The sequence below is a fragment of the Canis lupus genome, chromosome 31 (assembly GCF_003254725.2).
Source record: "Canis lupus dingo isolate Sandy chromosome 31, ASM325472v2, whole genome shotgun sequence".
Lineage (NCBI taxonomy): Eukaryota > Metazoa > Chordata > Mammalia > Carnivora > Canidae > Canis > Canis lupus.
This window is the reverse complement of record NC_064273.1, coordinates 36,405,219-36,431,345: the sequence shown is the minus strand read 5'-3', so window position 1 is coordinate 36,431,345 and position 26,127 is coordinate 36,405,219. Positions and strand designations below refer to the sequence as shown.

Sequence of the window (26,127 nt, the reverse complement as noted above, 5' to 3'; positions counted from 1 at the left end):
GGTCCTCTCCTCTTTGCAGATGCTGGACCTCCCCACTCTGCCCCGGCTCCGTGGCCCCTGTCCCCACCTGCCTTCTCTCTCCGGGGAACAGGGGTGTGATGGTCATAGGCACCGGCCACTACCTTCACAACACACTGAAGCCTCCATTCAGGTGAAGTTCCCCTCCCCCTCAGCCCCTTCCATCACAGCCCACTTCTCAGAAGACAGAAGCTTGGCCTGGGAACCATGTCTCATGGAACACAATTTGGGGGATGACGTTGTAGAGATATGGAATCCTAGCAGTGCTGTGGGGGGAAAACATCTGGATGGGAAAGGCTGACGGCTGGGACAGAGAAGGAGGGTCACCAGGTTGAGAACATCCTTCCTCACACACCAAATTCACATTCACCTGGAACCTCAGAATGTGGCTTTATTTGGAAAATGCTCTTTGCAGATGTAATTAGTTATGGATCTTGAGATGAAATCATCCTGGATTTAGGGTGAGCCCTGAGTCTCATGACTGGTGTCCTTATAAGAGTAGGAGAGGACACCCAGAGACACAGAGGAAAAAGCCATGTGAGGACAAAGGCAGAGTACGGAGTGACCCAGCCACAAGCCCAGATACGCTGGGGCCTGCAGGAGCTGGAAGAGGCAGGAAGGACTCTCCTCTGAGCCTTCTGAGCCAGCATAGCCCTGCCCACACCTTGACTTTCAGCCCAGAACTGCAAGAGGATGAGTTTCTGCTTTTCAGGCCACCCAGTCTGTGGGGCTTCCTTGCAAAAGCCATGGGCAGGATATACCTGCAAAGACTAGACCCCAACACGGGGACCAAGGTGGGGGAATGGGACTGAGTAGGGGGTGTCAAGCACTCGGCGGCCTAGTAAATATGAGGCTCGGGAGAAAAGGAAGGCAAGAGGGATGCCAGGCTCTGTGGCTTGCAGAGTGGGATGGTGGGGGAAGACTTGGATTTGGAGATGCGGCCTGGAGAGGCTGTAGGGTTTGCTGACAGACGTGTGGGGCATGGTGTGCAGGAAGGGTGCTGGGCCCAGAGACCAGTAGGGGAAATGTGATGACTGGCAGGGGCGTCATGGCCCTGGAGCGCATGGCTGAGAGGAGAAGCCAGGGGAGGCACCTGGGAGCAACGCCAGCGTGCAGGCTCCTACATCTCAAGGCCCGAGACACGGCACACTTGGCTGCCAAGCTCGGGACCAAGCTCAGGAGAAGGAACTCGGACCATCAGCTTGGTCTCTTGGTCTCTGGACTCTGAGCATCACCTTTTTGTTATGTTTGGTAGAAATCTAAATCAGCATTTTAACAACTTGGTGAATCAATGTAAAAGGGTCGTTTTTTAAATTTCTAAATGTTATTTATTTTCAGAAAAACTTCGTTTAAATCAGAAACCTAACACAGCAGAGCATTAGGAAAACCAGCACCTAACAACAGCATCCTTGTTCTAGGTCCCAGATATCTTCTCTGGAGGAAGGAAAACCTCTTCACTGTTCTTAAAAGCTCCACCACAGGACAGCGGTCGAACCATGTGTGGAATATGAAAGGAATTTCTGATTTGGGGGCTTCAGGTAAAAGTAGAAACCCACTGAGCGTGGAAAAGAGCTTCCTTCTTTCCCCTCCAGCTGGTCAAGGGTCTACTTACCAAAATCAGCCGGGTTGTGATAGGTTGGGCAGTTCAGACCTAAATCCCTCAAGTACGGTACAAGATTTGAGACTTTTCCCCGGTACACACATTGTCCTTGACTAAGGACATAAAGCTGGAAAAAAAGAGAGAGGGAGAACATCGACCTTGTCCCACCTTGTAAAGCAACAGGAGCCGTCAATCCATATACCCCTCGATCCACTGCCCATTCAACCTCCATCCATCCATCCATCCACCCATCCACCATCTTTCCACCCTACCCATCCATCCACCCTCTCATTTATCCACCCATCCACTACCCATTCAACTTTCTATCCAACTACCTATCTACTCATTAATCTATCCATCTACCCATCCATCCACCACCCATTCCAGCTTCCATCCATCCACCCACCCACCCATCAGCCTTCCATCCATCCATCCATCCATCCATCCATCCATCCATCTACCCATTCATCCATCCACCCACCTACTTATCTACCCATTCATCTACCACCCACTCAACTATCCACCTACCCATCCTACATCCATCCACCCACTCACCCGCCCACTCATCCATCAGCCAATTTCTCTCACTTTCAGGAGAGCTTTCCATTACGTCCCCAAAATGTTAAAGTTTAACGGGAACTTTAAGTCAGGGAAGATATCAAATGGACAGGCATTACTTTATTATATTACTTTTCTTCCCCCTCACACTAACCAGCTGCTAGGAAAGATTTTGAAACTATACACATTTCATCCCTGGGCCTGTGTGTGTGTGTGTGTGTGTGTGTGTGTGTTTTGCTTACAATATCAAAACCTAAGATTTATAATAAAAGAAATGATGTTGTACACATAGGATAACCTATCATTTAATTCTGTAAAACAGGTGTTCCCCATTGTTACAAGGGCAGGGAAAATGAAGCTTTAGCAATGTGTGACCCTGTGGCCGGACATCAGCCCCAGAGGGAGAACACTGGCCAGCTCTTTCTACCCACTACCGCCCTGCTGCCTTAGCTGCTTATGACTCTAAAGTCTTCTGAATCATAATATTTAAGGCCACTCAGAAATGAAGACACCCCTGGGAACTTACAAGAAGCTGTGAGTCCCTGGGATTTGGTGTCACTTGGGCTGTCACCACACGTACCTGGTCAAAGAGTTCAAAGAGCTTGGCGCTGGGCTGGTGGATGGTGCAGATGATGGACCTCCCTCCTTGAGCCAGTCCTTTCATCAGGGAGACCACCTGGAAGCAGGACGCGCTGTCCAGGCCACTGCAAGGCAAGGGGCACCTGTGAGATGCCTGTGGGACCCCCCCAAACCGTAGCCCACATTCAAAGCACAGGGAGGAGGTCTATCCTGCAGCCTGAGCTGTCATGTCTTCTAGAGTCAGACAGGGAGAGAGGGAGGGGAGTCAGGTGGGACCAGGGATAGGACAAAAAGGGGCAGGCAGAGCTTGTGCCTCCCCCTCCTGGGGCGACTCAAGGGGCCCCTATAAGAACCCTGGCGGAGAGCGCAGGGCTCTTCCCTCCACTGCCCTTGAGTACCTGGTGGGCTCATCGAAGAACATGACGGGAGGGTTGTTCACCAGCTCCAGGGCGATGGCCAGGCGCTTCCGCTGGCCGCCAGAGAGGCTTCCGGTCCGCGTGTTGGCGCAAGACAACAAGCCCAGAGCCGTCAGGATCTCCTTGACCTGCGGGAGCAGCAGAGCCAGAGTGGCCGTCAGGGACTGCCTGCCACACCTCACCACCTCCAGGCTCACGCGCAAACACCTGCCACCGCCCCCGACTGCGCTCGTGGACACACATGGATGGGATTGCATATGAGGGCCCTTCGCAGGCTGCCCGCTGCCAAGTGGGCAGGTGTCTTTCCAAGTCCGAGGTCCTGGTTTGGGCCCCGGGGACTGGGAAGGGGCGCTGGAGTCCCAGGTCAGCCTCCTGCTGGTGACGCTACAGGCTTCCTCCCTTGTAAGCCCGGCTCAAGGCCAGGGTTCTCGGAAGGCGCTCGATCACCATGTGTAGAGTGGCGGGATTGACAGACACACAGACAGGATGATCAAGCATCTTCTTTTTTTTTTTTTTTAAGATTTTATTTATTCATGAGAGACACACGGAGAGAGGCAGAGACAACAGGCAGCAGGAGAAGCAGGCTCCCTGCGGGGAGCCCGGCGCAGGACTCGATCCCCGGACCTCGGGGTCACACCTGAGCCTGGAGGAAGATGCTCAACCACTGAGCCATCAGGCTTCTGACAGCACAAAGGGGAGGGCCATCGTGGCGGTGCAATGGGAGACGCGGTGGAAACAGCCAGCGCAGCAGCTTGGCACGGAGGCAGCAGTGTAATCCACAGCAGCTGCTGAGGGCCCGGGAGCTCCTGCACACACACACCACACAGGCCTCTCGGGAAGAAGGAAAGCCGCCCCGTTGGCACCTGTCATGGCAGAGCCAGGTCTCTGAGGTGGCAGCAAGGCCAGGAAAGGGCTTGAAGCAGTCACTGCCTGCACGGGCCCTGCCGATGCCTGTCCCCACCCCGGGCACCGGGATACAAACAGTCCGCTGTGACTAAGCTTCCGTGTCCGCTCCAGATTATCGGCCTCGTATTGACTCGGGGAACAGAAAGTCAGCAGACTCGAGCGCAGCGGTCAGGTGTCTTCCTGCAGGCAGCCCTCGGGGCGCTGGGGGTGGGTGGCCACCCGCCCTGCCTCCACCCCAGGCTCACCTCCCGGGGCCGGCCCTCCAGGAGGTCCCACGAGAACGTGCCCGGCCCCCATCTCGGCCTCTGGTGGCGGACCCCAGGCCAGTGGCTTCTCTGGGGAGATGAGGTCATCCAAGAGGAGAAGGAACTCACAGGGAAGAAAATTTCCACTCCAGCTCTTGAGTTACTGACGTATGGTCGGGACAAAATGCAGCCCCGGTGACAGGATGAGTCAGGACACTACTGCTCCGCAGGCCAGGAGTCGGGTCAGACGGACCCGGGTCCGAATCCCGGTAGGCATCTTTCTTATTGATCTGTAAACCCAACGCCCTGCCCTTCTAGAATGCCCTGCATTTGAGGGATCCCAACCGGGAAAGAAGGTCAGAGAGGTTGCCCGGAAGGGCCATCAAGGCTGGGCAGGTGGGGAGGGCTCTTGGCACACCTTCCCTCCCCTGCTGACAGCATCCGTTGGTCTTCCCAGAACCACCAAGCTTGCGCGGAACCACAGGCCGAACCCCAGGTTCTTCTGGAACCACAGGCCGACTTGCAGAATGAAGGGTCACTCCGCTCATTTCAGGCTTGCCTCTGGGGCCCCCCGCGGCTCAGCACGGCACATGCCCACTCCTTTCCCATCTGTCCTCGCAGGGCCCCTCTTTGTGGCTGGGGGTGCCCCGCCCCACATGCCCTCGGCCCCCATGGACAGGATGCAGGAGGTGGAGGCAAACGTCGGCACCAGCCCTTCGGCTGCCCCGTCCAGCCCATTTCTCCAATGTTCTCTCAAGAGTGATGCTCCACAGGTTGGTTCTGTTTTAAAACTAGTCAGAAAGAACAACGTCCCAGTCCTCGGAGATGTCGCTCGTAAGCAAGCCCCTTGCTTGGGACCCTCAAGGGCGGGGGCCGCTTTTCTGGGAACCGAGGCAGGCTGTGGACCACACATTCCATTACCTACTAGAACATTCCATTCTATTGTTTCCATGAGACACAAACAACCGCAGCCTGGGTTGGAGGGAAATGAGTCAGGGCAGGCATTCGGCCACTATTTCATCCTTGAAATAACCGCTCAATCCTGCGGATGCTTTCTGGGGGGAGGCAGGACCTACACTTGGCTGAGGACCGGAATGGGGGCTTCCAGTAAACAGCGTGTGCAGGACCCAAGACCAGCGCTAAGCCCCACAGGGAGGGCTCACGGCCTTCTCCACCCAGCAGGGGACGAATCTGAAGAGGGAGGCAAGGCTCCGGCTCCTTCGGGAGGACTCGGCCACACAGATGGCAGTGAAGCCCTCGCTGACTTGACGTCGTTGCTCCTGTAAAGCCAGCTGAGAATGGCACGCGGCTGTCCTCATGTCCTTGACTTAGGCCAGGCATGCGGAGGACGTGCACACGGGCATGGCCGGCCGGGAGACGCCTCGTCGCCCTACCGAGAAGGCCGCCTTGCCCCATCCCTTCTGCTATAGCAGGAGGAGTGGGCCGCCGTGGGGCTCCCCCAACACCCTGAGCGGCGACGGGGGCCCCGTGATGTAACAGGCAAAGCTGGCGCAGGAGACGAAAGGCCTGGCTGCCTGTGTCTGTCACTACAGCACGCGTTGCCCTCCGAGCCCTTCAGTGAGAGCTACGTCTGTGTTCCCCTTCCACGTGGAAAGGACGGTCCACGCGCGTCACGCTGCAGGAAAATCACCCCATGTCTGTTCTGCGGGGTCATTATCTAAGCTTCACCACGCCCCGGAGGGCAGGTGCGGCCTGGCCTCTCAGCCCTCGCTATGGCCGGAGGTCCAGAGCGCTGCGGACAGCGGCCCGAGGTTACCCAGCAGGTCCCAGGGGCCAGGCCTGGTGGGGCTCCCCTGTGGACCTCACTCCGCTTCTCTGTGTCAGCAAGACCCTCGGCCTGCCTCATGCACTCAGCACCGAATTGTGCAGCTGGGAGTAGGACCCTAACTCAGCCCCCATTGCTGCAAGGGGTGTTCCCGTTGCTGTTGTGGCTGCTTCTTCCCACCCCACCCCCACTCTAGCCCCACCACCCCGGGTCAAGGTGGCTGCTTGGGAGAGACTAGGGTCCTGCAGGCTTTCCCCACTCGACCTGCACCAACGTCACAGCCCCCTCCCCACCTTCCAAAAGGGACTCAGCATGCATAACCCCCACATTTGCACGTCTACGTTCTGGGTTCTAGCAATCATTTCGTTCCTCTGGAGTCAGAATAAAAGCTCCCCAGGAAGCACCCCCGACAGCGCAGCGGTCGTGTGTCCTTCTCCCGCCTGCATGGGAGGCTGACCCCGGGCTCCTGGGCTGATCCTGAGGATTCCAAAGGGTGCAGGCTGGGCCGGAGGCCATGGGGTGGGGTGGGGTGGGGTGGGGTGGGGTGGGGGAGAGGATGAGCCCTAGTGATGCCCGGCATTGTTTTCATGACACATTTATGTAACGTTAACTATTATGCACCACGCAAAGGGAACAGGCACGGTAAATAGAATTGCTGTTAAAATATTTCCTGGGACGCCCGGGTGGCTCAGTGGTAAGCGTCTGCCTTCGGCTCAGGGCGTGATCCTGGGGTCCTGGGATCGAGTCCCACATCGGGCTCCCTGCATGGAGCCTGCTTCTCCCTCTGCCTGTGTCTCTGCCTCTCTCTCTGCGTCTCTCATGAATAAATAAAGCCTTTTTTAAAAAAAAATTTTTTCAAAAAAAATTTCTGATGCATCACTCTGGTGTACAGCAAACTATGAAGCCAAGGTGCACCACCAGTGCTCGCCCTGCAGGTCCTACCCATTACGCTGCTGGACCATTGTCTTCCAAGAAGACAAGATAGTACTGCATAAGTGTGATTTCGCCCAATTTTACTCTTCCATGGAAACCCCACCAGCGCCAGGCTAGCCCTGCAGCGGAGGAGGGAAGCTGAGTTTCCCCCAGATGATGTGTAAACATAAACTGGTCACACCTGCTGAGTGGGGCTTCCCGGATCCCAGGGGCTCCCAGGGACTGCTTCCCTGGCACCCTCCCTGGGCCCTGGGCTTTGGGGGAGCGGGGAAAGAGGGATGAAGAGGATTAGAAGGTCTCTGGCATCCTGGAAACTTGAAACTTGTTTATTTGATTTTTTTTTAAGGCCGCTTAATAACGGGTAAGAACCTAATTTCTTCTTGTGAGTGCGTGTGGGTGGAGGCTGGTTATTTTTAAGCGAATGACTAACCATGTTCGTTGTAAGTGTTTTATAAAAAAGCAATGGAGTATAAAGCATGTTGAGCACCAGAAGGGGCAGGGCGCTTGCTCTAATGTTGAGGCTGGTGCGCTCTGGCCACCTAAGCTTTCCTGCCGTGTCCTTGCTGGTTGGTGGCCTCACCGAGATCTGGACGTTTCGTGGCAAGGAGGCCACTCTTGGACCCCTGGCTGCCAGGCCGGAGCGCACACCGAGATGTCACCGTCCCCCACACCGAACACTAGGTGACAAACCAGCAAACAGAACCAGTGCCAAGAAGTCCCTCCCCACACGTTTGCCAAATGGATTTCGTGAACTTTCTGGACTGTCTGTGGCCCAGGCGCACACTTACCATCTCCCTCCTGCCCTCGTCCTTCTCTTGGAGCTTCAGATGTGCAGATACCTGCAGGGGGAGGAATCAGAACAGATGGCAAGCCTCACTCTCACGGAGGGGAGCTCGGAAACCCCTCAGACGTCTTGGCGCCCACCCCCTTGGTTTAACAAAAGGAGGGCCCAGGAGAGCACTGCACAGCTGGGAAGCTTCCTGTTATCTCCGAGGGCTTCCCTGCTGCGCCCGCCACAGACGGGAGGTGTGGGCAACTGACAGGCCAAGGGGCTCCGGGCTCAGGGGCCTGAAGGTCCCTGTTGTATGTCTAGGAAGCTCACGGGCCATCTGTCAAACCACCGACAGATTAAAATGCTCCAGCAGTGAGGGTCTACACCACACAAATCAGCCAGTGCTAAATATAAGGACTCCAGCTTTGTTGCTGTTTTGTTTTGCGTGAGATCCTGAGGAGCCGTCAGCACTCAGTACTGTTACCGGCTAACCAGACGCTTAGGTGGTCAGGGCCAGAGTCCCCCACAGGGAAACAGGGAGCAGGGCAGTGAAGACAGGACCACACTAGCATCCTGATTGACAGCTTAGACAGGACCACAAGAGCCTCCTGTCTAGCAGCCTCTGCAAGAGTGACATTTGCAAAACATCCTGAAACACCACAATTAGCCATAAAACATTGGCCACTGTCACGAGTTGGGGCAGCTAGTCTCCAGGTGTTAGCCTAACACACCAGCAACACATGAACCATAACCCACCAGGTAGACAGGTGTGTGACCGAAGTCCCTGATCGGTGCACCTCAGCGGCCAACCCACAGGGGCCACACTCAGGATGCTTCAGAGTTCCCCGAAAGAGCTCGTAAAAACCCCTAGATTTAAACAGCAAAACAGCCACCCTCCTGGGCCCCTCCCTCTCTGGGAACTTTGTTCTATCACCCAATAAACCTCACTTTGCTGCTCACCACCCTTCATCTGGTCTACAGTCCTCACTCTTCGATATGGCGTGACCAAGAACCCGGGCAGTAAGGGGACCCAAACCCTGTGGCAGTATCAGCCCTGGTCCTGCCCTGCCTGGTTGTGTGGGTGGTCTTGGTGCACAAGGAGACTCTGTTTCCTCATGGGCACACTTCCCCAGCCAGTGAGCAGGGGAAGAGGCCTGGCCTAGATGGCTCTCAGGCCAACACCCAAGGTCACTTCGCCATCCACCTTGTGGTCATGAGGATCAGAGGCAGCACGTGGAAAAGCACAGCCATCCTGACACGGGACTGGGGTCGGGGGCAGGTGCCCAGTGTCATCCCTACGCCTGTGGCAGGACCTTCAGAAGTAAAAAACAAAAAAGCAAACAAACAAAAAAATGATTCCCTCAAGTGAGGGATGATTTTCAAGCGTTTCGTAAAAATTCTCAAAGTCAGAATCTAATTTAATTTCACTCTGAAAAGGAATTTGACAGCGGAGCCTGGTGACAGGTTGGGGACAGTCACTGGTCTTGTCTGCACAAGAAAGCAGTGATGAGGCTGGAAGTCAAAGGGAAGTTTCTCGGTCAAGGAACCCAGTGAGTAGTTCAATAATCGGCCCAGAAGCTGAACTCTGGTCACCCAAGAGGAAGGAGAAGTAGCAACTGAAGAATTCACCAAGCTCGAATTTCTAAATTTGCTGTTCTATTGGCAACTCCTCCTAAGCTCCCGGTGCCCCCGTCAGAATGGCTGTTTGGAGGCAGGATAAGCTCCCAGGGGCTCCGAGTGCAGGTGCCAGGCCCGGCGGAGAGCTCTCCCCCTCCCTACAGGACACTCGGTTCCAGGGAGGACGAGAATGAGGACACCCCGCGGAGCAGGTCAAGGGGGCAGATGGCATATCCGACATCTTACGCTGCTTCCCTTTGCCCAGATAAGAACCCCTTGGAGTTGGCCTTCAGATGAAACGCCAGGCAGCTACTCTCCATCTCCAGCCCCGCAGAGAGGAAGCTTTGCCCCCTCCAAGTCGGAAGCACAGGGCAAGACCCCGCTTGGCAGGAAAACCAAGGCAAACACCCGCTCATTGACCAGAGGGAGCAGCTGAGAACGCTCCCCGGTGTGCCAGGGGGGCCTGGAGGCCGGGCGCCGTCTTTTGCAGCGGACCAGGGGAGGGCAGAGAAGCAAGCAGCCCCAAGCACAAAAACGTGTGGGCTGCTCCAGACCCCGTCGTGCAGGCGCCCGGGGCTCACTGCCTAACCCTGGGAGGTGCCCTTTCTCCTGTGCTTTGCATATTTGGTGACTGCGTGGGCCTTTGTGCATACGGGGCCCGGGATGCAGGGTGTGCAGCCAATGCTGGTTCCACTCCCCGCCGACCCCAGCCGGCAGGGGGTGCCGAAGACCAGACCCTCAGGGCCCTAACCCAGGCGCCAGATCGGAGAACTCAGGCCCAAAGCCACAAATAAGCAGGGACACCTGATGGCCCACAGCAGAAGGGCTGCGGCCACCTCGAAGGAGTCGCCCACACAAGGTCTCGCACACTTGACCACGATTTTGCCATCCAGAGTCTATGAGAACTCAGGGTCTTGGGAGTTTGTTGTCGATGACGCGTCCTAACAGCATGCCTGGCGTCGGAGCCCCACCTGACTGTGCTCGGGTGACCCGCAGCGCCCCCAGCCCCACGCCGGGCACTGGTCGGTCACATGCGGGCAGAAGGGAGGCCTGCCCGGGGCGGGCACAGGCCAGCGGGAGGCTCACCATCATAGCCTCCTGCACCGTGAGGTGTGGCAGCAGCATGTCGTCCTGCATGATGTAACAGGACACTTTCCGGAAGCAGCGCAGGTCCCGGGGCAGGCCGTTGATGAGCACGGCCCCCTTCATGCCGGTCTCCCTGCAAAGCCAAGAGAGCGCATGGTCAGTGCCTCCTCCGGGGCCTTGGGGAGGGAGGAGGCCCCTCCCAGCATCTTCCCAGATGAACCCATTATCGATTTATCGATTATGGCAGGGACGTCAAGGGACAGGAAGGGATGGGGACCCAGGACAGCACCGGGGCTCCCAGAAAGGAGCTGTGTGGAGAGCGTGCTCAGGATGGAACCAGTAAGGAACAAGTGCTAGTAAGCGAAGATATGCGTGGGTGTTCCCACCTGCCAGCGCGTCACTCAGCCTGGGGTGTCCCCCTGAGGACCTGCCTCCAGCCCAGGGTGTCCCCCTAAGAACCTGCCTCCTGGACGTCACGGAGTGCAGAAACACCAAGGGGCTGTGGAGACCAGTGAACTAACAGCTGGTTTCCCACTTCATCCCGGCCAGTACTGCAACCTTGGGCTCTTTCCTCCTGGGGATGGGCTGGGATCCCCCGGCCGCCGTGGGGCCCAGGCGTGGGGCCCAGGCACCTGCAGGCAGCGGTCGGCAGCCCCAGGCTGCCCCAGGCAGGACGTGGAGGGCTAACACAGGCCCAGGCTGGAGCTCGTGAGCCCTAGGCCCCACCTGATGCTGGTCTTCATTTTTTTTTTTAATCTTTTGGGGTTTTTTTGAGAGAGAGAGCAGGAGTGGGGAGGATGGCTGGAGGGAGAGAGAGAGAACCTCCAAACTCCCCGCAGAGCACAGAACCTGACACAGGGCTCCATCTCAGGACCCTGAGATCATGATCTGAACTGAAGCCAAGAGTTGGGTCCTCAACTGACTGAGCCACGCTGGAGCCTCCATCCTAAGGCTTCTTACTGCTCAACCCTGAAGGCCTCACCAGTGTCTGTATGGAACCGTCGGAAGTGACAGGACAGAGGGAGGTGGCCTCACTTTCTCTGAACGCTGCCCCAGGCCAACAATGGGGCGAGAACCTCGTTCTCCGCGGCAGGTGTACTCACCTGTATCCAGCCAGAATGTTCATGAGCGTGGACTTCCCAGCCCCGGACGGCCCCATGATGGCCACCAGCTCCCCGCTGTTGAACTTCCCGGAAATCCCTTTCAGGAGGGTCTTGTATCCTGCAGAAAGCACATCACGTTCATTCCCGGCCTTTGCAGGCTCCGTGGGCTGGGCCGCACACCGTAGGGGCAACCCCACCCTTGATGATACAACCAACAGCCAAAACTTCTCATGTGGGGCATAAAATGCTGAGTTCTGGGTGAGAAAGTCGGCCCCCTATGTGTCTTCGCGTCCTGCCTCGACTGCATCCCCCAGGTTCCGTCAGCAGCACCAGCACGCGTGTGCCCCTGCAGGGTGCACGAGGCGCTTGCACGCACGTTTTCTGGCCTACAAGGAATCCCCCACCCCATCGTGGGATGAGGAACCAGGTGTCTGGAGGCGGGGGGCGGAGGGGCTCCAGGACCCCACAACCAGTGTGAACAGATCTTAACTCGCGGCCACCCACCGGCCAGGCTGCCTCCACCCCCGAGACGGTGAAGCAAATGTCTTCCTTAATTGCATGATTATCATTTCACTTACTTATAACGTAAATACATCTAAATTATTCACGTAAAATGTATTCAGAAATCATTATCTTGTCATTAAGTAAAACAGCATTAATTAATCAATAATGAGGAGTTTATCATTTTGCAGCCACACCAGGTCGCTTCGGAGTTCCTGCCAAGTCTCCATCCGGGAGTTTCATGAAAGGAAAACACCCCCCGTCGCACGCAGAGCCACGTTCATCTTTCAGGTGGACCGTTCCACGGGCTGTGAACGACGGAATAGAAGCGACTGGACTCCCAGGGGAAGACGCCCCATCTGCAAACATTTTCTCCCTTCCTGAGAAACATCCTCAGAGCAGACCCTTCAACGATCACAACCACGCAAATGAAGCTTCTCACCTCCCGCAGCCAGTGGTTAGAGGGGCCCGAGAAGCACTCTGCGGACCCCTGGCTCTGGCCTTCCTCCCCGGGGGGCTGGCTGCATGCTCCCGGCACCCCCAAACCTGCAGGGCCCTGAGGCGTTCTTGCCGGGCCATCGATGCGTCTCTCACAGATGGGCGGCCTCCACGCCCCACCTGTCACCAGGCGCCACCTCGATTGGGACAGAGAGTCCCCGAGGATGCATTTCATCAGACAGAGAGCAGCGGAAGCAAAAGGCAGGAAGCCTGTGGCCCCGCGATCTGCCTCATTACGGAGAGCGGAGCGCAGCCGTCGCCTGGGGAGGGCTGACTGTCACCGGGTGGGAAGGGGCAGAGGAGCAAAGCACGCACGAGGTCTGGAGGAGGAGCTCACGTTCCTACCCCTGGGACGCGGGTGACTTAGGTCAGCAAACATGCACCAGAGCCTAGGGAGACCAGTGCATGGGGGGTTGGGACCCTAAGCGACAGCATCTGAGTTTTTCCCGTGGGGGACAGACACGAGGGCAAGTTAGGGAACGGCAGGGGCTTCTTTGCAAGCTCAAGCTCCCGGCGCGAGGGCCGTCGTCAGGGTCCCCGGGACCCGCATGACATCACCGAGGGAGCGCTAACGCTGGGCGCGCTTCATGTTGCTCCTGGCCTCCTGGAGGCTCAGGTCAGGATCGGGGTTGCTCCTGAGCAAACCCTCCCTCAGGCTGTTCTCCTGAGAACCAGGAACCGCCTGAGGACGTGGGTGGGTCCCTGGGATGACCACAAGATGACCACCGGCCACCTGGAGGCCGAGGGCAGTCCGCTGGCCTGGGGTGGCCCTGCAACCCCGGGTTCTGAGAGGCTGTTTCCTCTCTGGGCAGGGCCTCGGGGCATCCCCTGACAGCACCTGGGCTGTCCCCTGGTGTTGGGGTGCACACGGCTCCTCACACAGGCTGCGATGCCCAGGGCCAGCACACCAGGGTGTGCATCAAGGGTCCGGGAGCGGTGGGGGCATCGAGCCCTTTCAAGGGGGACGGTGGGCCCCCGGAGGGTGTAGAGCCAGCGGCTGGGACTATGCATCTGCCCATGAACCCCCATGCTGGCCGCACGGAAGCACCATGAGGTCCGGCGAGGCTTGTGAGGCTCAAGACTCGTGTCCCAGGGAGGGACGCGGGCTCCCAGCATAACCTGAAAGGACAGGTGGCACGCGGTGGGCTGGCCGGGGGCGGGGGGGGGCCTCCCATGCGGGGCCTGTGTGGGGTCGGGCAGCGGACAGAGAAGGCCCAAGACCTGGCTCGGGGCTGTGCCTTCTAATATCAGAGGCCTGTTTTTCTTTAGAAACAGCAAACACGCATTTGGGATAGAAGGATCACAAAAGTGACGGCGGAAACAAGTCACCTGTCTGTCCCACTTCTGGACCTGGAGAGGTCCAAGTGCATACTCGGCAGTGGGGCGCTGGGTGTGGGGCTGGGGGACCCGGACCCGTTACAGCGGGTTTCGTGGGTGTCCCACACGTGCACGACTCCCTGTTTATGTAACAAAATCGTCCTTGGCAGCAGAGCCTTGCGCTTGTCCCGTTCTAGAAATTCAAAAGGGAGGTGCGGCGTCCCAACCCCCCGCCCTACTTCCCGCTCATGAGCTCGCCCAGCCCAGTTGGTGGCATCACGGAGGGGCTGCCTCTTTCCTCCTTTGGGTGCCCTGGGTGCGTGTTCACGTGGGTGCTTGTCCTGCTCCTGCCGGTCGGGGTGGTGATGCTCGCGGAGGTGGGGGTGGGGGGTCCCAAGCACGGAAACCAGAGGGAGGCAGGGCCCCGCAAGGCCCGTCAGCAGCCCTGTGGGGTGCGGGCAGCCGTCTCTACAACAGCCAGGTCAGAAGCCAAATCAAAACCCAGACAAGAGAGGGGAGGAGAGACAGACAGAGACAGAGACAGAGAGGACAGTGCCCCAGGTCGCTCCATCACGGGGTGGAACCTGCTCAGACACTGAGTCCTCCCATCTCAGAGGATGTTGGCAGGCTCTGTCGCTGCGACCCAGGTTAGCCAACAGTGCTTTAGGGACACATGGTGTCTGTCACCACCTACAAGGTTCAGGGGACACACAGCAGCCTAACTTCAGTTGAGCGGCAGCGGCAGTGGGGGATGGGAGGGGAGTATAGAGGGAGGCAGGGATGGAGGGATGGGGTGAGGGGATGGGAGGGAGGGAGGCAAGGATGGAGGTGTGGGTCTGGAGAGGGAGGGAGGAAGGAGATCTAGGGTGGAGGGGGGTGGGAGGGAGGGACTAGGGGGTTTGCGCTCTACCTCTGCAGTGAACAAAATACCAGCCCCCAAAGGTGTCCCCGTCCTAATCCTTAGACTCTGTGGACTCTGTGTTACCTTGCAGACGGGATTAAGTTAAGGATCTTGAGAGGGAGACACAATCCTGGATTATCCAGCCGGGCTCAAACAATCACAGGGGTCTCTCTAAGGGAAAGAGGGCGGGCAGGTGGGGCAGAGGTGGCACAGGGATGCAGAGGTGGGGCTGAGGGATGCAGAGGTGGGGCTCAGGGATGCAGGGGTGGGGGGCGCAGGGATGCAGAGGTGGGGGCGCAGGGATGCAGAGGTGGGGGCGCAGGGATACAGAGGTGGGGGCGCAGGGATGCAGAGGTGGGGCGCAGAGATGCAGAGGTGGGGGTGCAGGGATGCAGAGGTGGGAGGCGCAGGGATGCAGAGGTGGGGGAGAGAGAGAAATCCGGGGATGCGGCGCTGCTGGCGGTGAAGATGCGGAAGGAGCCAGAGGCGAGGAGCACAGGCACTGGAAGCTGGGAAAGGCCAGGAAAAGAGTCTTCCTTGAAGCCTCCAGAAGGAACGCAGCCATGACTTGGACTCCTGACACCCCAAACTTGAAGACAATCCGGGTGTGTTGTCTGGAGCCCCCGAGTCTGTAGCAGGGACACCCCTACACTCAGCCCGGCCCTGCCCACCCCAGCTCGCACCCCACCTGTGCCGGGGTGCTCCCTGGGGGGCCAGGCCCCTGGACGACGGGGGCGGGGGGGATGACGGGACTCCCCTGGGGGTGCTGTGATGGAAATGCCAGCGAGCCTCGGCAAGGGGCAGCTTGGCGGCCGGCCTGCAGGGTGAGAAGGAAGCCCCGGGCTGTTCCAGAAGAGACGACCGCGGCCGTCTGGCGACTCTCCCGGAGAGAGCCATTCTGACGTTCGTGGGTAGTCCGCGTGGCACAAAGCCTGGTTAGCACACGTCCCGGGGTAGACTCTTCGCAGCGAGGTCGAAGGAGCAGATTAAACGCTGCGCCATTAAATGCAAACAGGAAAACGAGGAGGGGGCAGAGCCAGGCGCCAGGAGCAGCCCAGGGCCTCATCCCGCTGCACTCACCGCTGGGGAGCGGCCGCAGACAGGCCGCCCACTATTCTGGCCTCAGTTTCCCCAGGACGAAACCTCCCTCCGGCCCCAGAATCCTCTGGATGTGAGTCGCACGCAGCTTTCTTCCGCTGCACCACCCGATGGCAGCTGAGGTTCGCGCGCAGTTCCCGCTGAAGCGGCCCCGGGGTCCCGAGGCAGGGGACCCCCTGTGCACCCGCCATGCGCCCCGGGGTGGGGGTGGGGTGTCTGCTACTGCACCAGACCCAGGTCACCATCGTGCAGGGCCTGACGCAGCATCTTCCCTCAAGCTGAGCGGGGGTCTCATTTCACACAGACGTTCTCTGCCCCAAGCAAATTAAAGAGCCAGGTCATTAAACAGAGGACTATTTTGAAATACACGTGATTTTACTCTATTTCCCGGGTGACGTTTTGCGCAGCTAACCCACGGGATCCTAGACCTGGGGGCACGTTTTCCTGCTCTGCGAGGCAGGACTCAGGGAACCCGGTGCACAGGCCCCTCGGGCCACACGCCACGCGATCCCCCGTCACGCGGAACGGCGCTCCGGGGACACTTGGTCTTCTCTGGCACGAGGCAGAAAGGCGGTCAGAAGCTCCCACCCCCCTGACGAAGACCAGCGCCGATTCCCAGAACACGAAAAGGACCCCGATCAGAAGATTGTGTGAGCTGGTGAGCACCGAGACGCTCCAGACCCTTCTCGATGCTTGGAAATGAGGAACAGCCTGTCAGTGGAGAGATGCGGGGCGGGGCATGGAGCCGTCATGTGGCTTCCGTGGCTCGGGTGTGGGTCCCGTGTTCCGATTGCTCCCGTCACCCCCAAAGTGTCAATGTCCCCTGTGCACGCCGATGCTGTGCATTTTTATCCGGTCTGCACGGAGCCGGTTTCGCCCGTGGGCGCCCTCAGTACGAAGCTCCAGTCTCAAGAACTCCTTGGGTAGCACGGTGGCCGGGACTTGGCGCCCCCTTGGCGGGGACGCACCTCTGGACCTGGCACATTTCATGGCCGGTTTAATCACATCCTAAAGTATATGCAAGTCTCCTTTGCCCCGAATTTAAACCCATTCCCATGAGGTCAGCGTCAGAGCGGCGGAGTGCCCCGCCGGGTAGTGCTGGCTACAGGCGCTGGTGGCCCCGGGTGACCGGCATGACCTGGGTGACGGGAAGTGGTGTCAGAGTTAGCATCCCCTCAGGGATCTCCGGGATGCTGACCCGCCGTCCTCTGTGGACTCGTGCCCAGCAGCTGAAGACCCCACTGGCCCGGAGGCGGAGACCCTGTCCTGCCAGCAACACTATCAGCATCTTTCCGTGTAGCTGCCACGGGCCATTTGGGGGCTAAGCCCTCCGCACGTCACCGAATCTGCCTCGGTGGCCACAGCAGCCCTGGGAGGGAGGTCCTGGCACAGGCCGAGGGACTCACCCAGGACACCCAGGGAGGAAGCGTCCACGTCCACACCCGGGCCAGGTCAGGGCCAGCCCATCCCCCAGGGTTGCTACCTCTCCGGAGGGGGCAGGGGGCACCCGGGCGCCCAGGTCCCTGCCAGCGCACCTTGGGGGCCGCGGCACACGGGCCAGAGGACAAACTTGCCATATGACCAAAGTTCTCAAAGACTGGCTGCGATCCTTCCCTCAAATCCTCTGCAGAATCAGGCAGGCAGGCTACGGACGCAGCACGCAAGGAGGAGACCAGTGGGAAGCACCGTTTCTGTGAGGCTGAAGAGCAGGAATTGGGGGAACTTGGAGGCTTTTAGGTGAAAGCGGGGCCACCCCCTCCCCAAAGCAGGGAGGAGCTCGAGCCGCGGTTAGAAGGAAAGAACAGCACAGGACAAACAGGAACAGAGGTCGGAGTCCCTGAGGGTCCCCTGGGTCTCCTGTGAGACCCCGGCGCCGGGTGGGGGGCACAGGGGCTCACTCAGCAATTCTGACCCCGGCTCAACTTCCTGGGCCCTCTCTACCGTCCCCGTAATTCCCATCGGCAAGAGCCCTCACGGCGAGGACCTGCCGCGCACGCTCGGCACACACCCTGCAGGCACGTGCACCGTGCACGCACATACCATGTACATACACACCATGCATGCACACACTTTGCAAACACACGCACACACCACGCATGCACGCACTGTGTACACACACACCATGCATGCATACACTGTACACACACGCACACACCACGCATGCACGCACCATGTACACACACACCATGCATGCATACACTGTACACACATGCGCACACCATGCATGCACACACCGTGTACACACACACCATGCATGCACACACCATGTACATATAGCACACACCATGCATGAACACACCGTGTACACACATGCACACACCATGCATGCACACACCATGTACACACACGCACACACCATGCATACACACACCGTGTACATACAGCACACAGAATGCATACACGCACCATGTACACACACGCAGACACTATCCATTCATGCATCATGTACTCACGTGTGCACACCACACATACACATGCCCCAAGGCCCACCACACACACACACGCACGCACACATGCACATCCCACCACGTACACACTGCACACTCACACACTCCGCACCCACGCCAGCCAGTTAATTAGACCGCTGGCAGCACGGCAGCCCTGCCCCAGCGCAGGGACTAAAAACATAGCTGGGAGTCATTTACATCTGCCTGTCAGGCCTGAAGCAGTTTTTGTCACCATGTTATTTTTATACTTCTAAAAGCAGAACTGGTCTTTTTCACACGCTTCTAAACCTGGCTAGAACAATGAAGAAAAAAAACCCTTCTGATTATTCAAATGATGCCAAAAGTGCCAGTAGCGGTGCCAAATAATCTCCAAGTGTCACATCATGCTCCGCTGAAAACACAGCAGTACCTGGTTTCTGCACCCACGTCGTAACTTCTCTCTGGAGGACGAATGTTTGTAAGATAAGCCCTGCTGCACACCTCCCTCCTCCTCCTCCCCTTCCCCCTTCCTCCTCCCCTCCCCTCTCTCCCTCCTCCCCCTCTCCTCTCCCTCCTCCCCCTCCGCTTCCTCTCCCTCCCCTCTCTCCCTCCTCCCCCTCTCCTCTCCTTCCTCCCCCTCCGCTTCCTCTCCCTCCTCTCCTTCCCTCCTCCCCTACCTGCTCCCCTCCCCCTTCCTCTCCCTCTTCCCCTCCCTCTCCCTCCCCTTTCCTCTCCCTCCTCCCCGCTCTCCTCTCTCTCTCCCTCTTCCTCTCCCTCCCCCTTCCTCTCCCTCCCCTTCCCTCCTCCTCTCTCTCTTCCCCTTCCTTTCCCATCCTGTCCCCTCCTCCCCTTCCCCACCTCTCTCCCCCTTCTCCCCACAACTACTCTTGGCCCCAGAGCTAAAAGCACCTCTTCTTGAAAACTGACTCTCACTCTCCAGACCCCTTCGTCTTCCACCTCCAAGAGTAACCTCAAGGCAAAAAGGACAAAAGTCCATATTCCTACACATCCGGCCACGTCATTTCTACCCTACCTGCTTCTTCCCTCAATCTTAAGGGGCTTCACACCCACGACTCAGTTTTCCTTATTAAGTGGCAAAGCCACACCCACAGACCAGACCTCTTTCCCCTTTTCTGTGTACCTTTGGAAACACTAAGGGGGCTTTTGAGTTGAGAGCAGGAGCAGGGGCCAGGCCAGGGCAGCTGGGCTTAGTAATAGGAACAAGGGAGATGAGCAAGAGCCCCTCATAAAATGAGGACATGACCACGTGTCTCTAAACCGTGCAAGCGGCTCGTCACCCCCTCTGCCACACCCGTGAGTGCTGGGGCAGCAGGTCCAGTTCCACTTCAGAACAGCACTGCGACCTGTGTTCCACTGGACTAGGACCATCTAACACCAACACCGGACTCACAACCGTCTCGCGAGTGATAGCAGCCAAAGCTTGCGGAGGCCTGGCCCCTGGGTGCGACTTGAATGGGCTCCAAGGGTCGCCAGGCCACAGTTCAGGATGCCTCTCCACCCTTTCTTCCTTAGGGCCTCTCTGCATCATCATCTGGGTTCTGTGGTCTCCCTCACAATCCACGTCTGTCCGTCTGCCACCCCAGCCCCGGGCCCTCCCGGGTGCCCCCTCTCCCTGGCTCCTCGTTCTTTCTGCCTGCTTGGGCCTAAGTATTTGAAACTGCGATGCCAGCAAATTCCATGAGAGACGGTGCTCAGTGTCCCGCAAGCGCCCCGGGGGAGCACATGCCATCACCCTCCGCACTCCCCCAGTCTCCTGCCCCATCAGTAAGGCGGGCTGCAAGCCCATCCTCTTGAAACATTCCTGCACAAGCAGGGTCCCTGCCGGCCCCTCAAAGCCGAGTTACTCTGCAGCCTCAGAGGAAGCAGAGCGTCTGGGGCCACTCAGCAGAGTCGCTAAAATGCCGGTTCCCTGTCCTGCCCTGGAAGCCAGTCATGGCACCAAGGGTGTTGGACCGGGTCTCTACAGCTTTATAGCACCCACATTCTCTGCCGACAGGCCCCACTTCTGACCCCAGCATCTCCCACGGGAGTAGCGACCGGCCCTTGACTCAGGGCACAGTGGATGCACTCCCTGGGGACCAGCCTCCCCAAGGCTGGGACCCGGACTTTAGATGCCCCAACCGCATCCTGAAGCCCCTGCTCCATCCATCCTGTGTGACGCTGCTGCACGCGGGCATGCAGGGACTGCGGGAGACGGAGCGTCGCGGGGCAGCCCACCGTGAATTACTCAGGATGGGGAACGTAATTACGAAAATCACTCAGATGGGGAAAGAAGCAAACTCATGCAAAGTTCTTCCTTGCATGGCCCCATCAAATAGCGGATTCCCAGCCTCTGAACCTCGCTGGCTGCCACCACCACCCGCCTCGGATGACATGGGGAAGAGGGCTTCCCTCCAAATGACTTCCCAGGCCCTTCCCCAAAGTGGGTTAAGACCCAAGTGATGAACCTCAAAGCCCCGAAGAAAGGCCCTCTGGAGGCCCATGAAGGGGCTGCGGTGGTGAGGACGGTGCTCACGGCAATGGCCCGCGCTTACACGGCCTGCTGGGCCTCGCACCCTGCTACCCTCCCACCCGTACTAACTTACCTGATTCCCACACCACCCGGCATGGGACGTGCTTTAAAGCCCCCATTTCGTGCATGAGAAAATTGAGCCGGGGAGAGCTAAATTACTTGCCCTGGGCCCCGCAGCCAGCAGGGGGGAAGCCGGAGCTTAAACCACGCATGCACGCAGCCTGGTCCAGAGTCCACCCAGGATGCAACCCTCACTCCCCAACGCAGATGGCGCATTTGTGAGGTGCTGGGAGGATAGAGAAATAAATACACGTGCACCCACCCCCCAGCCGAGGAAACAAGCACAGCGCCAGCCGTACCCCCGGCCTGCCTGGTGACCCACCCTCTCTGTGGGGCTACATCCACCCCGCTACCCCGAGATCTAAACACTGTGGGAGCTCAGGGGGCTGTCCAGGCAGCTCCGACCCCTTTCTTTTCTGGGGATCTGGCCTCATTACACATCTGTCCTCCACCCCTGCTTCTTCACCTGGTACAGATGCCCACCCTGCTGTGCTCCTGGTTCCTAGAACATTTCCTGCGCATCACTCCTGCCTCCCACGATCCCCTGCCCTAGGTCAATGTAAACTCCTCCAGGACCATGCTTTATTTACTTTTTTCCTTCCCAAGACTTAGCAAAAATAGTTTGCTCATAACAGATCATTAACAAGAATTTGTTCAGCGATGAGTAGATGCTTTATCCCCCCATCATGAAAATGGGGGGGGGGAAATTCATGCATTTTCTACCCTGAAAATTACTCAGATGGGGAAAGAAGCAAACTCATCGAGAAGCAGAAAAAGCGTTGGCCAGAAATTGTTTCTCGAGAGTGTATAACACTTCACATTTCTTCCCGTGGACATTCCTGTCTAATTTAAGGTAGAACAGGGTTTTCCTCGTGTAGTTTAAATATATATATTTTTTAGATTTTATTCATTTATGCATGAGAGACACACAGAGAGAGAGAGAGAGAGAGAGAGGCACAGAGACACAGGCAGAGGGAGAAGCAGGCTCCATGCAGGGAGCCCGACAACCTCGTGTAGTTTAAAAATCATGGTCAAGGAACACCTGAGTGGCTCAGTGGTTGAGCATCTGCCTTTGGCTCAGGGCATGACCCCGGGGTCCTGGGATGAGTCCCGCATCAGGTTCCCCGCAGGGAGGCTGCTTCTCCCTCTGCCTGTGTCTCTCATAAATAGATAATTAAAATCTTTTTTTAAAAAATCATGGTCAAGTTCCCCATCTTGCAATCCTAGACTTTTGCTTATTTATTATTTGAAAAAAAATTTTTTTTTCTTATCCTAAGCTCGTTATATGAGGCTTTGGTGCTGAAAGTAGAGTCAATGATGTCTCACCTTCTCACTCAGAACAAAAGAAATGAAGGCATGAGATATAAATACAGATGTGGCAGGGATAGTGTTTGATTTCAAAGGCTGATTTATCTTTAATCAAGCTGTGCCAGCCCAGGCCTTGGTTTTCTAGAAGATTGGATTCCGCGTATCTTCACAGACTCTTCCCCTGGCTTAAGAAGAAACACATACAAACACAACCATCTATGTACGTGTTACACACACCAGCACGAATGCCACCGCGTGCCACTGGGTCTTGAAATGACATCTCTTACTTTCTGTAAGGCAAAATTACAAAAAAGAAACTGAAAAAAACCTCATGAGACAGTTCATTCCTTTACATCAGAGAGTTTACGCCGTGAGTGACCATCTTCTCCTGACCCCACAGCTCTGTGTATGCTTTTTTGCAGGGAACTGAGGTTATTTTATGAAAATATTCATTAACGGGTAATTCATTAGCGCGGCTTTATTGTTTTGCCAGTATCAAAACTAGAGTTAAGTTCTGTCCTCCCCCCTTGGTAATCCCTTTATCTACACAGAATGCCCAGAGGCAGCTGGAGAAGACCACAACTTCCCACTCCCTTCTAATCCTTAGGATTTTAAAACCCCAATGCAACAGCTTCTTTATAAGTCAAGCTTATCCACAAGCCAACAGAAAGACTCAAGTTTTCATGTAAATCCCATTTCCTTTGGTTCTTCCATCTATGAAAAGTCTTCCGAAAGTCTTCGGGTCCTAAAGGTTTGCTCCATCCTACATACTTTTGGTTGTGGCATCAACTATTCTGTGGCAGGGAAGCAGCTGCCATGTAAACAGCCCCTTCAGCACAGAGGCAAGAAGTCTTGGGATGGCCCCGCTCACGCTCCAACCATTAGGACCACTTCTGAGTTCCAAGGATAATTTTTAAAATTCATGAATTACAATCCTGCGATTCAGAATCCACCATCTGTGAGACGAGGAAGACGCTCGGGTTCTTTGCCAAAAAGGGAGCGGGGATTGCAGAGTAAGGCAGCAGTCTACGGGGAATGCAGTGCAGACGAGAACAAGGTTTGGAGGGCTTGTAGATGCGCCGATTTATTGGCAAAGCAATGACGGTGGCAGCCGTGTTTCTTCTTGGGTCCCTAGAGCTGGTGCGGAGGATTTTGGAAATGTGACCTTATTCTGATCGAGTATTACCAAATACCGACAAATGGCTCAGGTAGCCTGGTGTTGGAGCCCTGCAAGGGGTGGGGGGCAAGGAGCCACTTGGGGTCCCATGGCCCATCCTGTAGACCCACCAACCCCCCATATCTACTCTGGCCTCGCTTCTCCCAAGCAGGCCAAGCTCAGGCTCCAGCCGCTGCGAACGATTTTGCTGCTCACAGGGATGTTTTAGCCAGAAGAGAACAAATTTTTCCACCAGGTGTTATACTATATGTTGGCAAATTGAATTTAAATTTTGAAAAAAATGCAAAAAAATAAAAAATAAAATAAAATGCAAAAAAAAAAAAAGGCAATTTTTCCATGAGTCAAGGATAAAGCAGATTTACAAAGAAAGAGAATGGGCAGGTTGGAAGCGTCCTCCTCTGGGCTCTCCCACCGCCTCGGACCAGGGCCTGCGGTCCTGCGGCAGATCCAGGTCCCAGGTCCCAGGTCCCAGGTCCCAGGTCCCTTCACGCGGCCCTCTTCCCAGATTTCACGGTGGAATTGGCCCCGTGGAGAAATCCAACAGTGATAGAGATCGAAACAGCCTTATCTGGGGGCTTGAACAGATTTTACAAATAAGCAGGGCAAAACTCTTCTTTATCTCACACAGTGAGCACGTGTGCACTTGCGCACTTGCACGGGTGCGCACACACGGTATCTAAACTATCGTTCTCTGGATCAGATGGAGATAAAAACACAGCGTGCATTCTCTTAAGTAGGAAAAATAAAAATTGCTGAATCCAGGCATTCCTGCCCTGTCACCCGGCATCCAGAAGCCTGCTGTGCCTGCAGAGATGTCTGGGAGGACGGTGAGTTTTACTCCCCAGTGGAAGGGAGGGGATGGACAGGCTCCCTCAGGCCACATGGGGGCTCAGAAGCCTGGGCACCTACGTCTGCACACCTCCCACCCTCCTAGGTCCCCAGGGAGGCCCAGCGGGTGCTCTGGAGCTGCTGAGATCCTGACAGCCCTCGAGCCTGGCCCCCTTGGCCTCCCCCACCCCCTCGGGCCTCCAGCGGAAGTGTGGCCAAGGCCATTCCCTGTGCCCGCCTCACAGGTCAGTGTGGCTCTCCAGCGGCAAACGGCTCCTCTGTGTTTTAATTCAACGGTTCTCAAAGTGAGGTCCCTGGATCAGCAGTTATCGGCGTCACCCACATTCACGGGACATGTCGGTTCTCGCCTGCCACCACGTTGCATCATTCTCTCTGGATGGGGATGGGCCACCTGCGTTCCCTGAGCCTGGGGACACTCTGGTGCTCACTCAGGTTTGGGGCCCCTGCTCTGACGGCCTCACGTCACATCAGCTCCTGGAGACGTGAACAAACACAGGCTGCCCCATCCGTCAGCTCTGTGCTGTGGGCCGTGTGGATAACAAAAGAGCTAAAAAAAAAAACCCAGATGGGGGCATTCTTTATAAAAAGAAAAATAAAGATTTTAATGGCCAAAAAGGAAAAGAAAAAAAGAGCTGGAGAAAAGGAAGACGCCCCAAAAGGTCGGTGTTCTCACAGCACCCCCCACACCCCGTTTACGTGCATCCTTAGTTCCCCCGCCCGGTCCTGGGAGGCAGACATCCATGCTCTTACCCACCACACACCCTGCCTCTTGCACTGCAGCTTTTAAAAAGCCAACATGCCCTAATGGAAACCCAGAAAGTCAAAATAGAGTAGTAAGACCAGCACACGCTTTGATCATTTTGCTTAAAAGGAAATGCACCCGCGTCTGCCTCCACACTGGCCCTGTGTTTCTTAGAAATTCATCTCATCCTTCTGGGCTTCCAACCACAGGTGAGCCAGGGAAACCCGTAACCGAGCACCACGGGGCATTCTTAATGCAGCGGGATTTCCTAAGAAACAGGGCACCGTGACGGAAGCCCTACAGATTTTCAAAGCCCCACCAGAAACACAGGCCCGACACGTCCTCCCTCTTCGGGTAACAAACAAGCTCACTGAGGTGAGAACGAAGAATGTCCACGTTGCACCCTGAAAACAGGGCTTTAGGGCACAGGTGTGGGGGAGGTGAACATTTGGATGTAGAGAGCTGGCGAAATATGGCCATGGCCGTGGGCCTGGGCGGTCGCAGGATCTGCTTCACGTGATGAAGGGTGAAGAGGAGGAGCGTGGGGGTCAGCCAGGCTGGCCTTGATGCCGGGGTCTCAGTGGTCCCCGCCAGAGCGTCGAGGGGACGTGGACTCGGTGCCCCACGTGGTATTGGGGACATGGCAAGGCAGATCCTGCCACCACCCTCCTGTTGTACCCACACCGGGTGCTTCGCCACCCAAGGGGGTACACAGCACTCCCAGCCTCCTTCTGAGACAAGACCTACACCCTGTGACCCTGGGTGTCCCCGCGGCTCCCCTCCCCTCTCCGGAGCTCGCAGGTGTGACATGTCATGTACCGTGACGACGAACCAGTTCTCCTGCTCTTATTTTAAAGCCTAAGATTTTACCCCAAACATACTTTTACAATGATAACCAAACAGCTTTGATCCATCCTACGGATTCTAGGCTACTATGATTATTTTATTATATCACATAAAAAAACATTTGTAGGGCAGCCCGGGTGGCTCAGCAGTTTAGTGCTGCCTTTGGCCCAGGGCATGATCCTGGGGACCCAGGATCGAGTCCTACATCGGGCTCCCTGCGTGGAGCCTGCTTCTCCCTCTGCCTGTCTCCCT

The 26,127-nt window shown here is 56.9% G+C and overlaps 1 protein-coding gene and 1 long non-coding RNA gene across 2 annotated transcripts in view; one reads left to right on the top strand and one right to left on the bottom strand.

Annotated features, from left to right (window-relative positions):
- ABCG1 (ATP binding cassette subfamily G member 1) overlaps nucleotides 1–26,127 on the bottom strand; it is a 56,123-nt gene that overhangs the window by 10,221 nt on the left and 19,775 nt on the right. Inside the window, 6 exon segments of the mRNA XM_035709395.2 lie at nucleotides 1,631–1,745; nucleotides 2,757–2,880; nucleotides 3,154–3,299; nucleotides 7,830–7,880; nucleotides 10,517–10,649; nucleotides 11,620–11,737. Of these exon segments, the coding sequence (XP_035565288.2) occupies nucleotides 1,631–1,745; nucleotides 2,757–2,880; nucleotides 3,154–3,299; nucleotides 7,830–7,880; nucleotides 10,517–10,649; nucleotides 11,620–11,737 (687 nt within the window).
- LOC125754124 (uncharacterized) lies at nucleotides 4,214–6,642 on the top strand. The gene is made up of 3 exons (XR_007407556.1): nucleotides 4,214–4,591; nucleotides 4,944–5,095; nucleotides 5,505–6,642. It is a non-coding gene; the product is annotated as an uncharacterized LOC125754124 (long non-coding RNA).